The following is a 13175-nucleotide window of genomic DNA, read 5'->3' on the forward strand; positions in this document are numbered from 1 at the left end:
GTGCTCTGCCCAGCGGGACCCTGCAACAAAGGCACGCAGGGGATGCATGTCTGCTCTCATTGACTGCGGCGGCCAAGGCTGAATTTGGCCCCAAGTGCAACAACATTTTTAAGTGACTAAATTTAACATCTTCTAGTAAATATTCTTCTGGCTTGAATTTCAGTCTGAAGCAGAATTGACAAAAACATTGTGATTGGTGGGCTCCCAAGCATGCTTAAAATCTTATACTGGACAATTTTCTTGCAGAGTGTGAAGTATGTGCTTCTTTCTTGCAATCTGTTGAGCTGGCATTTAGGAGGGGATGGTAATTGAAGTGGAAAGCTTGTACTCTACAGCTTTCCCGCTGATGATGAAAAGTTGGCATTTTCCCCTTTGTGGAATTCAGTGTGAATCTGGGGCTGCTTGCCAGCTAGGCAACAAGCTCTGCCAAGAGGGCCTGGACTGCGTTAAAAAGGGGTTATTTGCCAGAACAGGTAAGCATTTCTCTCTCCAAAATGGAAATATTCATGTAAGTGAATATGGCCTGAGATCAGTTTAAAATTGCATGGTAAACTTGGTCACAATCTTACATCCTTGTTCTTAATCTGATTCTAATACTAGAAAATAATTAACACTGAGTCTAAGCCACCTGTCAACTGCTGCTTGCATAAGCATGAAGCCCAGAAATTGGCCCAAAAATAGAAAATTAGATGGGAAAGGAAAGTGGAGCGAGGTACATGCCAGAGGTCAGTATGGTGGCATCAAAGTCCACAAAAAGAGCAGTACTACTCAGGAAGCTGTTTGGCCGAGGGAGCAAAATATTCCTAGTTCAAATTTACATATTTCCAAAGCAAGGCATGCACTGGTTTTCAGGAACAGGTAGTTGCTAATAACCCTTCAGGCTTTTGAACCTATTTCCTAGGGAAAACTGTCATTTACGTACAACACTGTAACTGTGGATCACAAAAATACCTGCCTAAAGTGTTTATATATAAAATCAGAAAGTGCAGAAACTTTGAGAAGATCACTAATATAAGAACATAGAGGACCAGAGGGCCTGTGAGATCTTTGAGCTTAGTCCTCTGTAATCATGGCAAGACCCAGAACAACAAAGCCCAATCTTTGTGCTGGTATGCTTCTCACACAGTAAACCTGGGAGAGGGAGGTTGTAGCACTTCCCTCCGCAGCCTAAGCATCCCTGTGAATCTCACCTGCCTTCTCCTCTTCCTCCATGCCTGTCAGGACTCTCCATGCTCCTCACCACACTGCAACAATCTTCCTTGAAGCTAATCTTGGTGCTTTAAAACATGACAGGGCTAAGACTATGCAGATACAGCTAGATATTCCCATTCAGTACAGACTGCTGTAGTTTCAGATTCTCCCCACATTCCCAAAGATCATTTCAGATCACCTCCTGGGTGAATGCAATTTCGATCTTTATTTCCATCTTCAGATATCTGTTGATATGACTCTGGCAGCCTTTGATGACCCAAGTGATTTTTGCCCATTTACATTGTTTTTCCTACTTTGAAAATGATTAGCAAATACAGTTTCTGCTTTCATCTGCTGCTTTGGGCACAAAAGCCCGATTCAGCCATGTAAAAGCTTTGAAAATATGACTCTTTGTTTCTGGTCCAAACTGTCTCTCCAGTGGTTTGGTTATTTCTGCACTGACTTGAGCTGTTCTTCTGTGAAAGATTTCTTTCCTAGCAATGTATTTCCAGTGCTCTTTTCAGCTTCCATTCTGCTAGCCTCCAGGTTTAATAGACTTCATGATCTGAATGCCAATAAGTGTAGGAGGGAAGGCAATGGTGCCATATATGCCAGGTGTAGAGTAATTGCTTTTGTTCACTGTTGGGTCTAACTGTTGATATTTTCCAGGGTCACCGCTATGTCTGTACAGTTCTATCCAACCAGTGAATAGCTGCCAACAGAAATTGGACTTTCAAATGCAGACAGTCTCATTTTAAAGTGTATAGAAATAGCTGCCATAAGCCACTGGCTTTATTTCTACAGTGTTTTTGTAACAGTACTGCATTTGGACTGAACAGGATATATGATATAATAAACTTACTTCTGGAACCTGATGTTTCCCTGATATGGAAGAGGATCCAAGTCGTGTCTGGTTATCCTTAAGGTTAGGAGGCAGAATAGCTGTGGAGCAGAAGTTGAGTTTTGAATATGACATGAAAGTGTTGTGGAAAAAGGAGTTAAGCAAATGATCAAACAAAACTATTATACTCACATCACCTACAGATCTGTTAGTAGAGCTAATAGATAGGATAATGATTGGAATAATAATTGTTGGACATTTGACCCTTTTTCATCTTCTCTTTAGTGATTGATCAGTGTATTCTGATTTCTGAAAACAGATTTGCCATTTCTAAATATTGGTCTGATATGTCTAGATATTCAAATGCGTTCTACATGTTAAACAATTTACTTCTGTACTGATGAAAAGAGGTGTAATTTATATATTAAGAAAAAGCAAGACAATTTTTTTTGGATCCTGAAAGAATCTGAGAAGAAGGCAAAAAAAAATTTCCTTTTAATAGGAAATATCTTCTAGCTATGTCTACATTGTTTGCTCCTAGCTTGCTATTTAGTACAAGAGATCTGCAGAAAGAATCTCAAGGTGCTCAAAGAGAAAAGCAAGATACAGCTTTGAAATCTTTCATTTTGGCCATTTCATACCTTGTACTCCAGCATTGTTTATACTTTTACAGCCTGGAACTATTATTTCCTTTCTAGGGAGTGAATTGATCATCAAGACCTTAGGAATTAGGAAATTGTCAAAATAGAACCTTAAGCTACTCTTTAATTCCTCTTCTGTGTTCCTACACCCAGTACAACCAAACAGAACTTCAGGACTTTTTCCTTTTCTGGGCCAAATGATAGATTGCTTTAAAAAGAAGCTAGCAAGTGATAAAAGCAAGTGCTACTTACCTACATAACTCAAGGTATGAATTATTAAGAAAACAGTCTTTATTCTAAGATCTGTGAAGCTTGAGCTGTTGGTGGCCATTTTCATAAATGCACAGTTTTACCTCAGGAACCTGCAAGTAATCAAATAGAGTAATCTGTGGAGATCGTGAAGTGTAAATGTTTCTGTAAATCTGATTTTCATTGTAATTGCTCTCTTGGTTCTAATCCATGATACCTATTAGATAGCAACAATCTTCCTTTGCAGTCTGGCCTTCTCAGTAACTGAGTAGAGCTGGGACCAAGTCAGGTTCTACCAGCACTTCTCTGCATACTTGATCACTGTGCAGAATGGAGTGATTTATGCTATTTGAAAACAAAACATAGTGCTATTGTTTCTAGCCACAAGTAAATCTTCCAGCTGCAATCCCATATGGTATTCTAAGGAAATAATGACGTGAACAGGCCTATTCATTTTAGTACTGAGACACCAAAAGTCTGGTGATATTTGCTATGTCTTTATCACTGACAGGCATCCACTGCTGATCATACTGGTAGGATCCAAGAAGTTCTGGGATATGTAGCTGAGCTTGCTTAAAATAGCACCACTAAGGGGATATCTACACTGCAGTTGCTTCTTACTTTGTGTGCTTGGATCAAAGCTGTTTTTATCTAGTTGGTGGGTAGCAATGCAGTGGTAGCAACCCCGAGGACAATCTGTGATGGCTACTGAAGTATTTACTTCACAGGGGAAGCTGCTTGGGTGGGCTTCACTTGACCTAGTTTAAAGTAGGCCCAGGCATGCTTAATAAAGGAGTTTTATCTGCAGTACAGATGTCTCCTATCAATGATGGTTGAACTTCCTTAGCTTTTGAGAAGAGAGACTGATGATATTATTCTTGTTCACCTTGACATGGTTGGCACTACTGACTCTGCAGAAAGCACACCTCCACCACCAGCAGCCTGTGTGGGGAAGTGGTAAAGTTGGCTGGTCTCTAAGCACAGTTCAAGGAAAACTTAGTTGTTTGAAGATTTAGTACAAGAAGGGGCATTTAGCCCAAACTATGCTTTACCCTTTTTCTAGGAAAAAATATATGGACAAAAAACACAAGTAGATGAATTTCAAAATACAGTTGTTTTTCAGTTGGTTGTCATCCTCATGAATTGATAGGGTATAGTAATTTCTGATGATAATAATAGTAATTTATTATGATAATAATAGTAAATACTATCATATGTTTATCTTTTGCAAATCTGAAATCCAAATTAGGACTAATCCACGTCCTATGAACAGAAGAAAAGTACAGTATGTCGCCATGTACTGAAGTATCAGAGTAAAACGGAAAAATACTGTTATCTCCAGATCATAAATGGGGATTTAAAATGAGTGAGCAATTGTTACGGAAAATTAGTGTTAAAAAGGTGGATATAACAAAAGTGTCTAGGGACACTTTGTCCTGGTTTCAGTTAGGACAGAGTTAATTTTCCTCCTAGTAGCTGGTAGGGTGCTGTGTTTTGGATTAGGATGAGAAGAGCGCTGATAACATGCTGATGTTTTAATTGTTGCAGAGCAGTGCTTACGCTAAGCCAAGGACTTTTCAGCTTCTCGCTCTGTCCTGCCAGCGGGCAGGCTGGGGGGTGCAGCAGGAGCTGGGAGGGGACAGACCCAGGACAGCTGACCCAAACTGGCCAAAGGGGTATTCCATACCATCTGACGTCATGCTAAATAATATATAGGGGTAGCTAGCCGGGGTGGGGGGGCCGGCTGCTCAGGGATAGGCTGTGCATCGGTCAGCGGGTGGTGAGCAATTGCATTGTGCATCACTTGTTTCATACACATTATTATTATTAATACTATTATCACTATTATTATTATTATTGTTATTATTATTTTCCTGTCTTAATAAACTGTCTTTATCTCAACTCACAGGCTTCACTTTCCCGTTTCTCTCCCCCATCCCAGAGAGGGAGGGGGGAGGGTGAGCGAAGGGCTGTGTGGTGTTTAGCTGCCAGCCAGGTTAAACCACAACACACTTTTTAAAATATTTAGGTACCTAATTTTCCTCCATGGGAAGTGGTGAAGGATGGCTCATATTCATTGCAGGGAATAAATAAATATGTGTAGTATCTCAACACATCCTTCTGCTACTTTATTATGATGCAGCCCCACGCAAAGAATACACAATTAAAACTGGCTAATTAAAATGCAGTTGGTTCTAAAAAAAACTTACTTAGAGAACTCTTACTGCTGATCTGCATAACCATTTTTATATACTACTTTATTTGAAATTAATGCAAAGCTAGTAAAAACAGCTGTTTTATGTTTTTCTTCTATAAATCTTAAAATGTGTAAGATGGTTAGATGCAGTAACACTAGAAAAATGAAGATAATAGAGTGTACACTTCAGTTCCAGTGTGGCTTCAGTAAGGTTTTATTTGGAGTACCCAGCTGCATATACAGACACAGTGGAATTTGGTTTGTGAGGAACCTACAAAAATTACACAAATAACTAGCATTTTTTTAATGAATAATACACAGACATGCACCTGCTTCAGAGACTCGATAGATTAGTCTTGCAGCCAATAGAAAAGCCCCTTGGAATTCAATTACATGGCTGAAAAACAGAAAACAAAATCATGGCTATACTTTTAGAACTCTAACCAGCAAAATGTTAGCAGTTCCTGGGCTGAGCTTTTCCTGAGGATTAGATTGTTTCAGTTTGTTTTACTTCCCTGTGTCTTATTGAAAATTTATATTATCCTATTCTATTCTTGCAGCTGGAGCCTCTCCCAGAAGATATTGTGCACCAAATTCCCAATAAGAATGCAATAGCTTCTTTAAAAAAGACCACTGAAATTCAAAGTATGTTTCTCAGTTTGGGTTGTTGGGTTTGGGGTATTTGTTTATTATTAATTAATGTCATAGAAGTTAAACTGCGTTTCACAGAAAGCAGCAGGCAAGCTTTTTATGTATAAATCCACATGCTGTGTCAGTATGTGTATATACATATGTATATATATATATACACACACTTTTGTTTCTTTGCCATCTCTTTGTTTGTGCTACGTATTTATCTCTGAAGAATTAAGCCACTTTAATTATTTAGAGCTTTCTGATGCTTGAATATTCCCAAATCTCTCCATTCCAGATTAGTTAAATGAAATAGGTGTTTGTCAGTGAGGGACAGGAACAGACAAGTAAATCAGAATTCTAAAAAATATTTTTTTCAGTCTGTGTAGTCCTTTACAAGATACTCACTTTAAGGTGTAGAAGAATTTGAAATAAAATGTAAAAGCTCAAACTGGGCACTGATCCCTGGAACAATGGTGACAAATATGTTGTGATTTTATCCTATTTCTAGTGCAGGCAATACTTTGCTTCATTTGTGCGCCTTGCTTCCAATCCTTTATTAACCAGATGCTTTGGGGCTTTTGCTCTGCCCTCACAGAAAATTTTTCACTTTGCCATCAGTTGCCTTAATACATCTAAGCAGACCTTCCTTCATTTCTCTAATCTTCTGCTCTGTGCCATTTTACCAAGGCAGCAGGAGCTTCCTGACTTCTACTGTTTGCTGGCTCCTTAACAAAAACAAATGGATAACAAATGTTTTTATTATGTTAGGTTAATCACAAATAATTGGGAGTCATCTCTATAAAATAAAAGCAGCTTTTCCATCATGCATTATCCACTGATAATGCAGTACTTTTAAATCTGACGTTAGTAAAGAGACGATGAAAATTTATTGTAGGTGTATAATTTATCCTTCATATCCAGTAGTTACCCAAATATGTATGTGCTCTAAGTAAATTAGCTGTATATGATAAATTTCAGTATGTTATTTTTGCTGAGTGGTATGTCCTAGGGTAGCTTGTGAGGTAGAGTCTTTCTTAAAGTTCTCTGTTAATTACCCGGTAGGAGTCAGCAATGTAAGGAAATTTAAATCCTGTGCAAGATAGTATTGATTTACAAATGATGATAAGGACTGAAAGCTACACACAGGGCACCAGAGATCTTAAAGACAGCAGGAAAGAATATCTAAATCTGTTTGGAATTTAATGTATGTGTTAAATGCAATACATGTTTAAATGTAATGCAGGTACTTAATGAAAAATGAATCTGAAACAGACAAAAAGTGGAGATGAAAAAATAAATAATACTGGATCTAGAAAGGCATAGTGTTTTACCGGCAATGCTTACGCATCAATGATGGCCATTTAGAGAGAAGGAAGAGACTTAGGAACAAGGATATGTTGTGTGTCTCAAAACACAGTCCAGAGCTCTGCAGAGTGGCTTAATTTTGCTTGTTCAGAGCAAACTTTTGTTTGAGCAGACCCAGTACAGCCATGGCAGTCCAATGAACTTCTGTAACCTATACCAGGCTGCTCAGGATTTGGAGTTATTTGTACATAATATTTTTGTCTGTTTGATTTTTGGTCATTTTGATGTTGTTGTTTGTTTGTTTCCCAGCTATTACCTAAAAAGTTATGTGTGCATCATTTTGTCTGGAGAGAGGCCAAGTATTAGAAAGGAATGTGTGTGGATGACAGAAAGGAATACTGAGGAAGTTTAGTAGGTTTTATGCAGGACACATAATTAGATGGAATTCAGAGAAGCAAGTACATGTTGAATGTTACAGAGTTATGCAGGCTGAAAGTGGTGGAGGTGCAGGAGCACCTACAAAGGTGTTGAGAAAGCCTGCTTTTTCTAGATGATTGCATGTGTCTTGGGCCTATTTCTGTGATCCAATTTTGATAAAGAATATTAGCAATATTTTAGACCAAAAAAAAGTCCCTCCTTTGTGTTTGTTTCAAAAAAAAATATTGAAGATGCAATACCTAGACAATGAGAGGAAACAATTTTTTTTTTGTAAGTGGGATGGAATTTGTATAAATGTTTTGTTTGTGACAGTGATCTAAAGCTCTTTTGGAAATGTAATACATTTGGAAGTAGTAGTTCCCACACCCATGTAATATGGTATTTCTAAACAATCCTGTTCATTAGCTTTAATACAACCCCCAAAACAATTTTTTTCAAGCAAGCCGTGGTACAGCATGTCCAAAGCTATTGGTGAAAGGCAATTACAAATGCCTGTAACCAGGACAGAATCATTCACTTTTCTTATTTCCTGGTTATAAACAGTGCTCCCACAAATCTTTGAGGGGGACTTAAGCACATATTCATGCTGAAAGCCAAAGCATATCTAGAAGACTGATTTGGTTTGACTGTTACTTCTTTCAAACAGTGACTGCTCTTCAAGTTTTGTATGAATGAAAACAGCAGCATGCTCCCTTCTTTTCCCTGTACTCCACAATGTTATCAATGAATGTAACAGGACTGGTAGAAATCCACATCCCAGCATAGCACAGTGGAAACAGCATTTTCAAAGATGTGAGCAGTTTGAGGTAGATGTGTCTCCTTTAAGCTCATCTAATTGTCAATCCACAGCATATCTAGGGTTCCTAACAAAGCTCCTTTGCAGCTGCGATTGCCTCTCCGTTCCACGAGACTTTGCCTGCAAATCTTTCGGTTGAAAACATATTCAAGCACTGTGTTCTTTATGCACACTATATATTTGTTGTTCTTTGTTAAGGAAAACTTGCAAATCTGTTCTGCTTACCACAGGTGTGCATAAGCTTTCTGATTTTAAAGAAAAATCTACCGGTGCTTTTTCACCAGCATCAGAAAGCCCTGCACAAGGTACCTGCTACTACCTGGATGCTATTCCTAATTGGAACTGCTTTAAAATTTCCTCCCACAAACCACAAACAGCCTGCCATGTACTCCCCTTCTCCAAAATCCTCCACTGCAGCATAGGTGCTGCCACCTGCTTCCTCACCAGACTTTGCTACCCCTCGCTATCGCTGAAATGCCTCTGTAACACAATTCATAGTGCAGGGAAACAAGAAAAATCACTGATCGCTTGGGAGCGAAGGGCAGTTAAATGGGCACAGAGAGCCTGCTAATATGCTTGAATTGGCCCTGAGTTTTAGCGTTACAAGAAAGCCCGGATTCAGGGGGCAGCTGGTGTGTGAGCCTGTGTGTGAATGAACGAATGTGATGTAGCAATACTCACTGATGCTGTTTTATTGTTGCTGCAGGAGAGCAGCACAGTGGTAGCTGGGTACTAATATTTTATTTTATGAATAAGAGCCCTTGAAAACTCCAGCAGTGAACATGGGTTCATTTCTTTTATAGGCAAGAGGGGGTATTATTCCCATGCCAACAGATTTGATTTTCTTGCACATCTGTTTCTGCAACAAAAACCCCACCCACTCTGTGAACATTTAGCTCATAAATTATAGGGTTTGAATTGGGTGTATATTGCAAAGACTGACTTTTGCACATATGATCTGTGAGAACACTGTGGAATGCCCGTATAAATTTTTGTTTGTTTTTAGTGTATTTTTTAATGAATAGAGAATATGGTCTCTGAGCACAGTAATAATAGAGAATATTTTTGTCTTGTTTTTATAAAATTTGCCAGGCTCCAATCACTGAGCCTACTGCTATGTACATAACTTTTTAGCTGTGTCTTTCATGCTTTTGGAGCAAAGCCAACCTTCTAACACTTAATCTCAACTTTGTAGGATACTTAATACACTTTACATTTTATCCCCAGAAGGTCCCTGTTATTTAAAGATTCTGCTAACTACTCAAACGTGCACACTATTAGAGTTCAAAGAAACACTCTGGCCATGCTCACTGGTTGTTCTTGCAGATTGACTTGGGCTTTCATCTTGCAATGATATTTTTGAATAAAGACATTTTCAGGCTTTATTGACAGCTGCTTTCTCACTGGAGGGAAAAGTTCATCTTTGAAAAAGCCTGAAACAGTGCTGAGAGCCATGTTACCAGTGAGGGAGTTTTCAGCAGCCTTTGTGCAGCACAGACAGCACCACCACTGGCCTGGCCTCCCAGCTGTCAAAGCCTCCAGCTACCCTCCGGATAAGCACCTCTCCTCAGCCTGCTGCCCAGCTGCCAAAATTCTCCTTTTAGCCCTTGGAAAAGTCCCCTACTTGATCCCCTCTCTTTCACAGCTGTTGAAACCCTCCGTCTAATTCCCAGATAAGTACCCTGACCCAACCTCTGCAGCAGCTGCTGGAAGCCTCTTGCTAAACACTGCATAAGCACTGGTCCAGAGCTCCCAGCCTTCCCAAAGCTCCTCATTTCCAGGTGTCATCCACCTGGCAATTAGTGAGTGCTTGGTGGATTACTGGGTTGTAAGAAATACATATGTAAATTCTTACTTTTCACTGGGTCACCACTAATCATCCTCCTTTTCTTAACAGCTCTGCAGTAGTGGGACATTTTTTATGTTGCCCATAAGTCACCTGCCACTGTTGTTGGTGTGACTCAAGAAGCTCCTTACTGTCTCTTCTGTAGCAGGCTGAAAGATGAGGATGCTCATGTTTTAAACCCACTGCTGTGTTTTTACACTGCAAACTAGAAAGCTCTATTCCTTATGATACCTGGCAGCTTTCCAGCAACGGTCAGTTCATATATGAAAGTTTTAAAGAAATTATTGTTCTAGTATACGCCCTGAGGTTGGAGGAGAAAGAACATCCAGGACTAACAAACCTGATTGTTCTGGCAACATCCCTTCAGTCCAAGCTGGCATTTCTGACTTTTTTCCATTTTGAGACAGTGCTGTGTGAGCATGTTGTAAAACAATGTTCATTTTTCTAGTCCTATTTATTGTGTATGCATCAGCTGTCTGCAATACCAGAGCTTCCAGGTATTAACCCTGCCCTGAACTCCCTTTACCTTGTGAAGATAAAGCCAATAGCCTGTCTGACAGTATGAGTTCATTAGGCTGCATGTTACTCCACCAGTTTATTACCTTCTGGGGAAGGGTGTGACACAGCCATTGGAATGAAAGCGCTTTCCAACTTGGCATTTGTAGGTTCAGAAATATACTTTGCTGCAGTTTGAAATTTCAATTGTGCTGCTTACACTGCAGTGATTTTAAATTATAATCACCCGGTGTTGAACTAAGTGATTACTATGCTTGTACCACCGTGCTAGCTAAAATTCCCATAAATTATGATGTTATGTTTTCCTTAGGCAAGTACTGGAAGTCAGTGGAGCCATATTCTGTGCCAGTGGATTGTGCTCTGGCTGAGTCTCAGAAACAAGAGAGGGAGGAGACAGAAACAGTATCTGCTATGGCCTCCCTTTCAGTGGATGTTGAACAGTGCTTTCCTCAGGAAGGCAGCAGGTAAGCATATGCAGTTTTTGCAGAGAGCAAGGCTTTTACTTTCCAGTCACACGAGATGCAGAAGACAGATAGACTAAGACTTGTTTCAAAATTGTCTGCTAATTGAGCTACCTGGAATTTGTCATCCCTGAATTTAAGTTCTCCCTACTTGGCTGCTGGAAACAGAGGTATTCTATGCTAACATATTTTTGATGTGTGTAATTCTTTACTAAGGTTCATGAGTAGTAAAACAACCTTATTTTCTCCTCGTGTCTAAAGCTCTCTACTATAGAAAAAGTGCACAATTGGCATTACCTGTATGAAGATAATAGACATATTCAAGTGTAATCAACTGTATTCTTTTTATTGGAAGCAATTCAAAACTGTTTTAGCTTTAACTTTCTAGGAAAGCATCTAACACATGGTCAGATAAATTTAATAAGGATGGACTTGAATCATTATTAAATGATATTAGATAGGCATTAAACGTTACTTCCCTGGAAGCGATGGAACAGGGCCAGTATAAAACTTAAAGCAATCCTGACCAGGATCAGGGCCAACATCTTCTGCCTACTGTGCTGAAGGTACCAGCTAAGAAGGAGAATGATGTTTTTTCCAGCTTGTCAGCTGCTTTTTTAGGTTAATGAACATTGCTTTCATTTTCGCAGCCTGAGAAAATGATACAGTAACTGCTGTTGGTTTTCTGCCAATTAAAGATGAAAAAAAAAAAAAAAAAAAAAAAAAGGCCACTGAAGACTATGTGGTCTACAAAACAGTACTTGTTCAAAGTGACACCAGCAATCAGAAGAATCAGAAGAGCCACTGCAGAAGTTCTCGAAGTTTCCTATTTACTCATCTGAAGGACAAACTTCTGTCCTTCTCCAACTGAGGAAGACCCAAAGTGCGGGGAAGTGTTCAGTTTCCATCACGAGAAAACAAGGAAGGGAGGAGGAAAGGAGAAAAAACCCTTATAAGGAGACTCATCAGCTCCCTTCATGCTGTGGATTGGAGCTGCATAACAGCAGGAGAGAAAGGAGGGAGCTGTGGGTAGGCAGAAGGGTGGTGGGAGTGGGGCCAAAAGGATCCATGGTCCTACGCCGTGACAGTGATTTGTTTGATTTGATTCTTGACTCCTTCACGGGCTCTTTTATTCAAAACTGGTCCGATAGGCAGCTGAAAGCATCCAGGGGGATAGTGTGGAGACAGCTAAAAGCTATGGCTGCATTTGGAAGTGAACGTCTCTCTCAACCATGAGAACATTCATCTGTCAATAAGTTAGCATATGGGGCTCAAAGGGACACACGGGGCAGAGCTAGCTAGTAAAGTTTGCAGTGTTTACATAATTACCTTTCTGATTTTAATTACATTTTCGTATGCTATGGCTATTTTTGGTCTAATATTATTACAAAAAAATCCATAAATCTTAGGGAAGGATCCAGTGACGAATGCGAGACATATTTTAGATCTGTGAGTGTATTAATCAGTGCTAGGCTAAGGAATAATGCAAAGTTTTTCATATAGATTTCTGACAGTCACGAGACACTTCTGTTAGCCAGGGACAGAAAACTGGGGATCCTATTCATGTATGTATGCACAGCTCTGAAAGACATGGAATTTTAATTAAAGTGTTGGAACAAAAACAGTCAAACAAAGTAAAGTTTTAAATTGTGTGAAAAAGGGTCTGGTTAATTTTGTATATTTTTATATTGCTCAGAATAACCAAGAACTGTATTTGTTATGAGCCTCTAGTCACTTAAAACTACAGCCATCAAGAGCAACCACTGATCTTACATGACTTGAACAAAATAACCCTTTGACTAATGCTGTACTTAATTATTGTATTTATTACCTACCCACTGATAACCTGTGACAGTTTCCACCCACTCTGAAAACAGCATTTCAGAGCAGAGCTGAGAGAAATGGAAAAAAAACGGATGTGCTGAAATGTACACAAGTGGAATTCATGTGGCTGCCAGATTCATTACACTTCATCAGTCCTGGGCTCTTATGGGGGTGAAGCCCATCGTGATGAATTGTTCTGTGGAAAAAATGGCTTCGTTTGAAATGTCTTTGGTG

General features: G+C 39.4%; 1 protein-coding gene across 12 annotated transcripts in view; it reads left to right on the forward strand.

The window, feature by feature from the left end:
* HDAC9 (histone deacetylase 9) overlaps positions 1-13175 on the forward strand; it is a 480477-nt gene that overhangs the window by 455045 nt on the left and 12257 nt on the right. For all 12 annotated transcript variants that reach the window (XM_040545937.1, XM_040545942.1, XM_040545936.1 and 9 more), the window contains 2 exons: positions 5680-5764; positions 10967-11120. In XM_040545937.1, the coding sequence (XP_040401871.1) occupies positions 5680-5764; positions 10967-11120 (239 nt within the window). The remainder of the gene's footprint in view (positions 1-5679; positions 5765-10966; positions 11121-13175) is intronic.

This window comes from Cygnus olor, chromosome 2 (assembly GCF_009769625.2).
Source record: "Cygnus olor isolate bCygOlo1 chromosome 2, bCygOlo1.pri.v2, whole genome shotgun sequence".
Lineage (NCBI taxonomy): Eukaryota > Metazoa > Chordata > Aves > Anseriformes > Anatidae > Cygnus > Cygnus olor.